Here is a 12,917-nt window from a genome sequence, read left to right as displayed (position 1 = left end):
TTCATGTTCCAGTACTTTATGTTCCTCAGGGACGCTTCCAGACATTACTTCATTTTCCAATTTCTTTGCACTCTTGACCAGGGTGCATGCCTGGGTTTGGGGGAAGATCTGCCCGGTCATGTCTCCGCAGGGTCGGTCGGGGAGAGTCTTTGCACCCCCAGGAGAACCTGGGCATACGATTGTAGCTGCATCATCGTCAAGGTGGCTAATCGTACGGGGGTTCCATTGTGAGAAAATTGCAGAGCCGTTGGAAATAGCCACCGGTAGTGAATCGGATGGTTTTGGAGAAAAAGCGTGAGCGGTCGAAATGCCCTCCGCTTCTGCAGCGTCAGGAGAGAGAGATACTGGAAGATTTGAAGTGGGGAGCCCTGGAACGTTAGTTCGTTGCCTGAACGGCCTATTGCGGAGATGGCTTCCTTGGTGGTATAGAAGTGGACTCTCGTGATCAAGTCTGGGGGGGAGTCCAAATTCGTTCCTCGATGTGGGCGCAGTCTAAGGGTGTGATCTAGTACGAGCTGAGACTTGTCCAAGTGCGGCAACAGCGACTGAAAAAAGTTGCCCACATACCCAGCTAGGTCCTTATCAGGGACTGAAGAGGGGACCCCTCAAATCCACAGGTTATTGCAGTGAGCTCTGTTTTCGAGATATTCTTGCTTGAATTCGAGGATTTTGGTTTTGTCCATCAAGACTTGAATCGTGCGCTGCACCTCCACAAGCGTAGTAGAGTGCTCCTGGGCTAGATCCTCGGTCTCCCCCAACCTGTGCTCGATATCCGAGACCCTCTGGTCCGTCTGCTCCAGTTTCGAAGTGAGCTCCGTCATGCAGGATCTAAATTCTGACTTAATGTCATACATGAAGGCTTGGAGGTCTTCTTTGGTAGCAAGGGTCCCTCTTTCTTCTGGTGTTTTATAGGGGTATGTTTTGGGGCGTCCACTTTCTTGCCTTTGTCCGCTGAAAGGAGTATGCTGGATATGTCTGAGGTCTTGGGAGGTTTGAGCTGTTTGGCCATAGTACTTGGTCTCGATTCTGAGAACGCTTATGCGGGTCCGGGTGCAAACAGTGGAGATGGAGCATTGCTGTCGGAGGTGGCAAGGCCAGCTCTGTGGTTTCTGTCCAGCACTATGTAGAGAGGCAGGCCCCCAAGCGTGAGCAAATGGTTCTTGGGGAGCCAGATCGTGGGTGAGGCGAAAGCTTGAATAGTATGGCCGGGAGTCCAAATAATAGGGCAGAAGTAGGAGGGAATCCGAGGCCAGGACCCGAGAGTTATTAAGGGTAGATCTTGTCGCACTTTATTGTCTATTGTAGTGGGCTGTGGTACTTCTGTGATTTTTAGGCTCTCAAAAAGAACACCTGTTGGCTGCTGCCAAGCTAGGCGAGGCCACTTCGCACCACTCGCCAGCAAAGAATAAGAGAGTGTAGGCCTCCTCCCGCGGGGAACAGCGTGGCCTGAGTCACCAGGCAGAGGACAGGGGAATAGGCCGGGGCGCCTCAGGAAGCAGAGTCAGGCAGGTATCACCGGAAGCTGGCTGAAGGAGAAGGTAGAGCCTGGCAGAGAAAGTCTGTCGGATCAGGGGGGATAACCTTGTGATCTCCCAGGCCAAGGGGCTCAGGTGGGGTAGAAGGTTTGGTGATGTCCACCGGTTTAGTCATTGCAAAGAGGGCTGTCCCAGACCAGTTCCGTGCTGCTTGCCCTATCTGTACCACTTGCATTGTATTGTAGCCAGTTGCCTGGAGAGCGCTGGGGGTTCCATGCCGATTCAAGTATTGTCCAGGCAACTGGGTCCCTCTAGGGAGCTGCAGGGAAGCTGGACCCCCCTGTAAGCATGAAGAGTGGGTTCAAGTGAAGGGTGAGGTGGGCTGCCAGGTCACAAGTGGGTGGTCCAGAAGGCGGCTGTGGTAGCAGGCTCTTGGGTTGCAGGTGTCCTTGCCAGAGGGAACAGGCCTGGCCAAGACCCGAGCAGGCGGGTGGTTAATATCATTGGGGGGGGATTCCATCGTGGGCCGGGGTGCCCAGGTAGTGGATGAAGGCTTAAGTACAGTCTGGAATGGGGGAGAACAGCAGATGAAGAATAGTGGGCCCCCACTCAACAGGTGATCCTCGCTGCCTTAGGCAGCCTCTGGGGTTGAGGGTGCATAGATGCTTCCTTTGGCAGTTTGCTTGTCCCCCAGCAAGCACTGGAGAGCTCCATGCAGTGCGTTGCACTGGAGCCAGGATCCTCCACTGAGGGGGCCAAGAGCTGAGGGGGGGCGATCCACTGCGTTGCATGGGCAGGGTGATGGGCAGGCAGCCGCAGTCCCCACCGCGGCTCGCCCATCAAGCGAGGCAACTGGGTCACGATCCGACTCACCTGCGGAGACCGGCGCAGGACTGGCGGTGCTGTTTCCTCAGCACTGTCCAGGAGCCGAGTGAATCCGGGGCTCCAGGGCCGGCACAAGAGCAATCCTCCTCGTCCCGTGAACGAGGCCGGTCAGGGGTCCCAGAGGCTTCACCGGAGATGGATCAGGCAGCAGCGAGACGGCCAGGTGGTCCAGGCTCCCCCTCCACTGTTCGCAGCCAAGGGCCCCACCCCCAGACCTCAAAGCTTGTGGCCACTACCCCACTGGGGTCTGTCCGCCATTTTGCTTCGATCCAGTTGTGGGTTCACAACCTCCCTCAGCCACGCTCCAGGCTTCGTGCTCTGACTGCCTCGGAAGGCATTTCCCTCAGAAATGTTTACTGGAACATAGCTGTGGTAAGCGAAGGCTGCGGGCGTCCCACAGAGGCCATTAGAGGAGCAGCCACATTGCTGGTGCTCCAGGCCACGTCCCTCTCATGTGTGTATTTTGATTTTTATCTGCCCCTTTTCGGACCATACTCATAAAAGAGACCAGACCACTGAGGCTTTCAGAGCTCAAATGATTATATTGCTCCCCTCATTCGAAAACCCTGTATCACTTGAAGAGTACACGGACTCTTTTAGAAATGCAACTGACCAAGTATATGACTCTTTAGCCCCTTTAAAATCCGCCAAAATGAACAGGACCGTTGGTCACAATAAATGGTTTTCTTTTGACATCCTGCAAGCCAGAGGAGCGAGGCGTAAAGCTGAGCGTTGCTGGAGAAAACATCCAACACCGGAATTGGTTACCTCTTACAAACATGCAGCAAAACTATATAAGCAAGACATTTTTAAGGCTAAGGCACAGAATCTAAATGAGAGAGTGGAACAAGCAAAATCCAAGCCCGAGGAACTATTCAAGGTCCTGCAGGAGTTAAAGGGGTCACTGGCGACAATTCTGATACCGGAAGACAATGCCTGGTGTCAAGCCATTCATGAAGGTTTTATTAAAAAACTACGAATGGTTTTATTAAAAAAACTACGAAACATCAGCAGGCTAATAGAGACCAAGTTAACACGATTCTTGCTGGAAAAACTCCTGGGAAGTCATCTAGCGTACATGAGCAGGACTGTGCTACGCTATTTTCATTTAAAGAGGTGTCTGAGAAAGATGTCGTGGAAGTTATTCATGGCTTGAAACCCACCTCTTGTAAAGGGGATATCTTCCCGGCCTCCTTGATTAAGGATTTTGCGGAAACACTAGCCCCTTGGGTTACCTAGTTTGTGAACAGCTCTTTTAGTGAGGCATATGTTCCCGAGAACATAAAAGAGGCCTGGATAACCCGTCTATTAAAAAAAGAAAATCTTGACCCCACTGTTCCCGGAAATTATAGGCCAATCACTAATGTGACATTTTTATTCAAAGTGATTGACAAGATCGCCTTATGCAATACCAGAGGTTCGTAGAGAGCAATGACATCCTGTCCTCCGAACAGTCAGGTTTCCGAGTTAATCATGGTACTGAGAAAGGTAATGCAGCATTACTCTTATTGCTGGATCTCTCCTCAGCTTTTGATTTGATTGACCATACGTTATTGGTGAACAGATTAGTTGAGCTAGGGAAAAGTATCCTGCATACTGCCAATTGGTTTAAGTCGTGTCTAGGATCTGGAATGACCGCAGTGGTCAAAGAAGCACAATGGTGGACTTATAAATTAAGAACTTTACAACTGTAAACATTATTTGTAGAAAAGGAATGTTTTTTCGTGTATGTTTAGAGATGCTTACATAAAAATGCTTTTTGCACAAAAAACTTTACCCTAAAAAATGCTATTGTTGAAATGAAGTGTTGTCTTTCTTTTTATATGCTGAGAAAATGTGTACATTTTGAGATTATGTATTTACCTTTTTTAATGAAATTTTAATAGAATACAATTAATGTTTAAACTAGAACACAGTCCCTGGCCCTCATCATGCTATTTTTGAAATACATTTATTGAGGTTTCATTCCATAGGGCATCACATGTGTTTAGCACGCAGTGGTCAAAGGAACTGCTTCCTCTGAAAAATTACCTTTGACTTGTGGAGTGCTTTTTAATATTTTTTCAAAAACCCCTATGTGACATGCTTATAAACCTCGGTGTCCTCTTTACCAACTATGCCGATTACCCAGAAAATTTTGGAGCTATCTGGTGTATACAAGGATGATGTTCTTAGAGTCAAGACATACGAACATGGATGGTGGTCAATTCTCTGGCTCTTAACAAGGAAAAAACGGAGTTGTTGATTTTAGGCACACATCAGAAACTGAAAAAGCTGGATGACCAGGATGCACGTCTCAAGATAAATGGGAATGATATAATAGTGTCTGAACATGTAAAAACCTTAGGAGTGTTTTTTGACTCCCACTTATCTTTTAAGAGGCACACTTCATACTTGAAATCAACATGCGCCTCCTACACAAACTTACTCTGGCAAATTCGTCTGTACCTGTCCGAAGCAAACAGAGCTATGACTTCTGGTGCAATCACAAATACAAAACTGGATTACTGTAACAGCCTTTTGATAGGTGCATCCAAGACAAACATAAAAAAGTTGCAAATAATTCAGAACAGAGCAGTTCGGGCAGTTTATGGACTGAGCCGACGCGTGAAGATTTCAATTGCCAGGAGGAAGCTACACTGGTCCCTGTGGAACAGCGGACACAATTCAAAGTCTCAGTTCTGGTGTATAAATGCCTATCAGTCAATGCACCTCGTGATCTTGCCAACAGGATTAGAGGAGCGTATGTGAGAAGGGCCTTCGTTCCAATGGCAATCAGTTATTGGACCAGCCGCAAGTCTCCCCCAGAAGGATTGGCAGTGCTAGTTTTAACATCTGGGCACCCACCATTTGGAACCCTATCCCCCTGGACCTTAAGAGCTGTACATCCATCGCTTTATTCAAAAAACAGCTGAAGACATTGCTCTTTGATGAAGGGATGGCGTCGCTCTACCTTTCTTTTCTGGTTGTCTGAATCATACTGGAGCATTTTCCTCAATGTCTATGTCGTCCTATGTCCATGTGAGTGCCTTGCAGCCTAAGGGCGAAATGGCTCTATACAAAAGCAAGATAGATAGATAGATAGATAGATAGATAGATAGATAGATAGATAGATAGATAGATAGATAGATAGATAGATAGATAGATAGAAAAATTGATTGTACCACTTTCTCTCACAGAAAATAATTCACTGACAAAATTGTTTAAATAAACAGCATTGTTAATCCATGTACGTTTCACCTAATTCACCCCTTTATTCAAATTAAGAGCCAGCGCAACAATGTCACTTATTGTTCAAAGCACTCTTTGGGAACTGAACACTAATCTGCTCATTGTCCGGTCGTCAAGCTAGCCGGTCCGATAGCACAGCAAGTAGAGCGCGCTTTGACATCTGTGCAGAGCCTGCCGATGCAGGTTCGAATCCCGGCAGGGCCAAACTCAGCCTTTCATCCTTCCGAGGTCGATGAACGAACACCCCACACCGTAGGTAATAATAAGCAGCGCTTAGATACCTCAGGTTTTGTAGCGCTATATAAATGCTAAATTAGTATTTATTATTATTATTACAATAAACGGTTGAAAGATGCTTATCAGTTCTCACCCCATGCACTAGAATGCTAAGCTCATGCTGTGCCATATCAGCTATAGAGGAATTATATTTTATCCAAAACCTTTTCAGACTTCTTTCCACTCAATCTAAAATATGTTTCATACAAATATTCCTTATTGTTGCACACTTTCAACACATTTACACACATTTCTTTCTTTTTTCACACCTCTCGCCCATGGGACGTCCTGTAACGCGTGTTCACACATGTTTCAGAGAAAAAACTAATCTTTACACGTTTGCAGGTCTGTGAACCACTTTCTCCCCAACACACATCCTTTACAGCCATATAACTCCCAGAAGTACTGCCAGAATTGTAACTTTTTTTGTGAATCACTAATATGTCCTTTTCTAAATTTACCATAACATACTCTGTTATATTTTACCCCTGGTTAAAGTTTTGTGAATCGATCCTTTGGTATTTATTCTAAGGTCTGCTTACATGATTGTGGCCAATAGCACAGTAATCCTGCATGTGAACATTTTTGGGTCCTCTAAAATTTATTTACTTTGGTACACAGAAGAAGTTAGAGTTCTCTTGCTGTTGTGAATAACACATGTATGGTCTCATATTTTCTGGATTGAAAAGTACTCCAAACTCGAAAGATGGAAACTTAACAAAAATAGTTGCAAGCAGTACATGGTCTACGTCAGCTGCACACAGTCAATACAAGTCCATGGATTCTACATTATAGCTCCAAAGGATCGAATTAATGATCGCATTAGATCTCCTTTGCACGAGTATCTATCAAAGTAATAAGTACAAGGCATATGTAATGTGGACAACGCATGCCTGGGAATGGACTGGTTTTCATAATGCTTCTTGGAAAGTTGCTTTTTCATACATATTCAGTAGCACCTGGCCTTCTGGATGATAAAAGAGTTGCTTGATTCAATGGTCAAAGTGTCTATGCAACATAGGTCCATGAATGTATTATTAATTCCATGAGGTGCATGTTTTGATTGCTAGTGACCACACTGGGATAATGGCCTACATTTGTTCCCTTTTTCACCTTACAAGATCTGTTAATCTGGTACAATCCATGCCTCAAGCCAACAAATAATGTTATGACATCCATGCATGTTGTGGATAATTCCAGGTTTTTTTCCTAAGTCATTTTTGTGACAGAACTATACTGTTTTATTTTATTCCTATGTGGATATTGTTTAGTGTTGCAGCTAGGTGCTAAACTATTAGTATGTGGGAATAATGGCAAACTATATGACATCATGCCTGCAAGAGGTACAAGACAGTCAAAGCTAAAGGCAACACAAAAATGGCTCTGTTTCAGAGAACACCTAGTGCTAACCATACAAGAACGCAAACCAACATTTTTAAACATCAGCTTTCTTTATCCTTTATTTATCCTTATTACACCTTATTACACCTAGTGCTCAACATACAAGAACGCAAACCAACATTTTTAAACATCAGCTTTCTTTATCCTTTATTTATCCTTATTATTTATTTATTATTTATTCTTTATTTATCCTTTATTTCTTTATCCTTCCATCACTCCTCCCTTCACCAAACTTTCACTGATGTTTTTATCTCTTAAACATCAACCATTTCCAAGGATGTTCGTTAATGAGCCCCCTTACAACAGAGCAAATAATATCCACGAAAAAAAACAATCTTATTGATTCCCTTTTACCAATAAAAAAGACTTGTATCAAATTGGAATTAGCCTGGCACAAAGAAAAATGGCCAACTATGAAAGCTAACCTCAAGATTGACTGTACATATTAAGGACTTTTTTTGCAGGAACGTTGAGTACTACTCTAATTAAAATCAGTGAGATCGATTACAAATAGTTCAATCCTTCATCTCCTTAGATTGATGTAATCATTTCCAAACCTAAGGCTTCTGCAATGCTAACTCTTAATTTGTCTTAGAAAAATAGCACACATTAAAGAAGAATTTGCAGTCTAGTTTCTTCTCACCCACCCCATACCAAGAAATGTCCACTCTGTTTGCACAGTCTAGTCTCTTCTCACCCACCCCTTACCAAGACATGTATACTCTAACAGTGGTTGTCTTCCCTCCACCATCTCAATTTAACTTTTCGAAGGTGGACAAATCCAGAATTTTCTTCTGCCGTCAGTCCCTCATACCATCCAAATATGTTGTCAATCTTTGTTAGGCCTGAATTGCTGCTGCCTAATTAGGCAGTCACTCTAACCAAGTGACCCTGCATCCCTGCGAAAAACACTGAAAAGACGAAGTGATACCTTAGTTAGCCTAACAAAGTCATTTATTTGCAAGCTTTCGCAATCTTCAGATTACTTTATCAGGCATTGGAAGACTGAGGCTCTTGGAATAGCAGAACAGCTCGAGGATCCACCGCTGCAATGTCTTATTTGTTGTGACTGCTTCTGATTTGTTTCCTTCCCAAAGAGCCTTACATTTCAGAATTTCCCCCACACTGATCCCTAAGTGCAGTCATCCATCAGTTGAGCTTGTGCTTATACACGTCCAATAAGGAGAATGAACACGTGATGGCCCTTTGGCTGTGAAGGCTGGTGTGAAAAGGTTACTGCCGTATGTCTACATCTGGATGGGAAAAGAAAAAAATACCTACATTAAAGTTTCAGACATAGAGCAACATCAGACCATACTGGTCAAGCACATTAAATAGCCTTATAACCTGACACCAACAGAATGGAATGCTATAAAACCCTGAACAGCAATCAGAGCACTACACTCAAACCTCTTCCCTCTTTGAGAGCAGCCCATCTGTGTTTCTGTCTCTTGCATGCTTGCATGTTGTTTTCAGTGCCCTACTTAAAAGTCTTTATGATGGTTATGCATGGTTGAAGTGTAAGGCTTGTTGCAAAGGAAACAAATCAAAAAGAGACATGAACATGACATGAAGATAGATACTCCAGAAGTAAATCCTTGGGCTGCTCTGCTATTTCAAGAGCCTCATTCTTCCTATGTCTGATGAAGTAATCTAAAGATTATGAAAGCTTGTAAATAAAGGACTTTGTTAGCCTAACTAATTTATCATCTTGTTGTCTTTTTTGGAGCAACACTTTTTATACATAAATATTTATATAAATATATAAAGTAAGGCATTATTCCAGCACCCCGTCATTTTAAATTGAGACAGGCTTCATTTGTTTTTGATTCGTCCTACATGGACTCAAACTTGAAAGAAGCAGCACTGTTTTTTGGCATCGGTTTGTTTTAGGGAAGCAGTTTTAGGTTCCATTTATCTTCCCATCATTATTGTTCAGTCTACCGTCTGTGACCTTAAGACTCCCCTCTTCTCATTGTCCCATCTTCAAAGTAGAATAGACTGGGTGACAGACTCTTCTGCGCTATTGGCTCTGTGCTCTGGAATTCACTGGACCTGAAAACCTCCCTTTTTTGTCTCGCACTGCAGATCTTCCCTGAAAACACACCAGTGCTGATACATATTTCCTATTATTCAACTAACCCACTATTATTTCCTATCCTATGCCCTTTGCTTGCTCTCCTGTTTTGCTCATCCCTCTCTCCATATTCTTTTCATCCTTGCTTGTGTTACCACCCAGGCTGGCTGCACCCTTTTTGACTATTTGTAATTCCTTTGTGTTTTCATCAAGCCTCTTTCCTCCTCTGCATTTTTTGGTATGGTTAGTGCATAGAAACAGTTCTGCATGTTCCCATAAATTACTGACTGCTAAGTTACTTCTTCGTAGATTTCACCCCTTACACACAACCTCCTATACCCTTCCCCTCACCTCCATACCCTTTCCACTCTACATATATCTATTCCCCCCATGATGAAACCTACCACAAAGTAATTTACAACTTTTTGATGTGTGGGGATGAAACCACAGTACACGCTAGGACCAAATGAATTTAAAGTGTGCACTTTCTTAATCAGTAAACAACACCATTGGATATCACATGGCTGCCCCCAAAGTACTTCAAGTTGGTACAAAACAAAATCTAGAAAGACTGGTTTTCCTCAAGAACTTCCAAGTACCACATAGCTTCTACAGAACATGGGGGCACATGGTTGTTCTTCATGGAGTGTCTTAGTCCTAATGCCTGCAAGCCTTAGAAATATCTAGAGGCATGGACTGCAACAGTCATGTACTCCGCCAATAAGTAATGGCCCTTCCACAGTAGCATAAAGACATTTCCAGAATGGAAAATAGATTGAAGGAGTTATGTTTCCTTTGTAAATAATGTTTTCAATAATTGGTTCTTGACAGTTTATGTAATGTATATCTGTGTTTCAACCTTCTTTAGAAGTCCATTCAATATTAGTATTAGTAATAACTGGAAATCCACTGTGATGACACAAGCATGTATGATGAACTCTCTGAGACACAAAGAAAAGGGCCTCGCTAACCAGTGTTGTGTTTGTTCTGATTGCAGAGTGAGGAGGACGATCGGGACGAGTCAGATCTTGACAGTGCGAGTATCAACAGCTGCTCTGTCCGGTCGGATATCTCTACTGTTTTAGGAAAAAGGGGAAGAAAAGGAAGGAAAAAAAAGAGAGGTGTTGGAATGTTTTCCAGATGAAAGTCAAATGTTTTTTAAACATGTGATGTTCCTATAAAACAAATGAATTCCACCAGATGTCTAGATGTCATAAAGGAAACACCATGTTTTCAGCTTCTATTTTCCAACTTTAGGCTGAAATCGCAGTCTTGCTTTGCTTCAGTTGACTTGATTAGGTTTCGATAATACAATCCAAAAATACACATGCTTATTATTTTTCCTAAGGTTTTTTTATTACAGTAGTTTAGGAAAGGCCCAGAGGATAGCTCAGGAGCAAAGTGTTTGTCTCATGCTGGTCTCTGGTATTAATCGCGTTGTAAAAGAACAATTTTAATAATAATCGACACATGGTTCTTCCTGATGGCATGTAGACATCTGTGAACCATAATTAACAGCAAAATCTCTCATACACCATGCTGTTTGACAACAATTATCTGAGACAATCAATGTGTAACTCTGCTCTGAACAAGGCACTTCTATTATAAGGTTTGGTCAGTTGGTAACCATTGTTTTCTTTAAATAGGCAAGAATGCATATGCTATTTATTTGTGTATTTAATAGGGTCTTGTTTTGCACAGCATGAAGAACATACCCATTTAGAGCATGTTTCGGAGGAAAGAGGAATGAAAACGTGGGATGAGGGTGGGCGCCAATGTATATTTGTCAGTAATTAGTTTGAGAGTAGAGGAAGGGAAAAACATCCCCTGTAACCAAAGATTCCTAGTTTTATATTGAAAGCTGTGATTTCATGAGAAAACGTAGTATGCTCTGTTTCTATCCAAGCTCACAGGTCAGCTAAGATTGGATTTTTATTTATATTGGGTAACCAAGGAATCCCACCTTTGTGTAACTCTAATAGATAAAGATGAGGTTGTTTTTTTGCTGGATCCATATCTGCTGGTTGCTAATTGTGAGAAAATAAACTCAGGCCTTTACATTAGTACAAGTTGGAATTGTGAAGAAAATCTATCTTGCCCTGAAGAGGAATGGCACACACAGGAGTTGCAAACAGAAGCTTGAACTTAAAGTCAAAAATGCCATTCTTGCAGAATGTATGCTAAGAAAGTTGCTTTTTGTATTGGCCTTTCAAAATGCATACATTTTAAATTATTGTGTGCAGACTTGCAGTGGACAAATATTCAGAACTATTTAGCACACCATTTTGTTTCAAATACATGCAGAATTAGCGGTACATAAACATGCTGTCTAAAAAAACAAGAAAAAAGCATCTCATTAGTTACTGAGGACAATCTTTTCTTTTCTGTGTACCTGTTTGGTTTTAATTTCTTGTTTAAAACATTTCAAATAATAAGAGAGAAACAGAAAAGGACATTCACCAATTCACTTTCAAATAACATAAAAAAGAGAAATTCAGCATTTTGCTAAATTTAAAAAAGGAGACTGATAAAGGGTGTATATTTTACTGTACACCATTCATTCAGTCATAGGCTCTCATTGAGCAAACTAAGGCATTCTCTAGCCTGTGTTCTCTTCAACAGGTGGGTGTCCTTTTGCTTTTGACTCATATCCGTTGGGGAACAAAATAACAGGGGGTTTTGCTTTTTCCAAAATCCAATTCATTAATTAATGTGAGCTCCTGGGCTACCCAGTCTTTGAAATGAAATCACAATGTTCTCATATGAAGAAAAATACAGCGTTTCAGTTAATTTGCATACCCATTGTGCTTTGCTATGTTGCTCTGTACTGGAACTGAACTTCCAGGGATGGCTAGTATGTGGGCCTGCATCGTGTATGTGTTCTTAATTGAAATGGCCTGTTCGGCTCTCACATCACAAGGATTCTTTGCTTGAATGTTTTAAACCTGATACGATATGCATGGTGTTTTGTAAATATATACCCTAATGCTACCATCACAAGGAGTTTAGTATGTTAAATATGGAAGACACAAACATACAGGACACCAAAGATATAGCAATTTAGAAATGCATTTGGGACACAAATAAGGAAGATTGTATTTAAGGACTAAACAGAAAGGGGATGCCCATCATCATGTGTGATGGAAGGTGCTCCAAGAACTATCAAGAAGAAGATGATGTCACTTACACTGGTCTTGGGTTGATAATACTATGTATAGAGCTAATAATCCTGTTCTCCAGCATTGGAATCTTTCATAGATTCATATCCTGTATGAATATTCCTTGTCGTCAAGCTGGGAATCCTCAGTAACATAGAGCAGTTTGTTTTATAAAATTAAAACTGCTGTCACTTTAGTGCTCTAGTAGAATCATTTTGGGTCATTATTCCCTGCAGCTAATAGTAAGGGCTCCCTTAGCTCCACTCCTGAGGCCATCTTCATATTTGGCTAGTGCATGTTAAGTGACTATATGAGCCAAGAAGAGCCCAACGGGGTAGGTGGGAGGGTTGCAAGTGAATCTATGAAAGTTATCATCTTTGAGGCAAGCTCATTGAAGAAGCACTTAGCCCAGGA

At 42.4% G+C, this 12,917-nt stretch overlaps 1 protein-coding gene across 8 annotated transcripts in view; it reads left to right on the top strand.

Annotated features, from left to right (window-relative positions):
• Positions 1–12,917, top strand: part of CHD5 (chromodomain helicase DNA binding protein 5) — a 2,731,226-nt gene that overhangs the window by 742,684 nt on the left and 1,975,625 nt on the right. For all 8 annotated transcript variants that reach the window (XM_069610277.1, XM_069610279.1, XM_069610280.1 and 5 more), the window contains one exon: positions 10,343–10,466. In XM_069610277.1, the coding sequence (XP_069466378.1) occupies positions 10,343–10,466 (124 nt within the window). The remainder of the gene's footprint in view (positions 1–10,342; positions 10,467–12,917) is intronic.

Source organism: Ambystoma mexicanum, chromosome 8 (assembly GCF_040938575.1).
Source record: "Ambystoma mexicanum isolate Mex_15411 chromosome 8, UKY_AmexF1_1, whole genome shotgun sequence".
Taxonomy (NCBI): domain Eukaryota; kingdom Metazoa; phylum Chordata; class Amphibia; order Caudata; family Ambystomatidae; genus Ambystoma; species Ambystoma mexicanum.
This window is presented reverse-complemented; position numbering and strand designations above follow the sequence as displayed.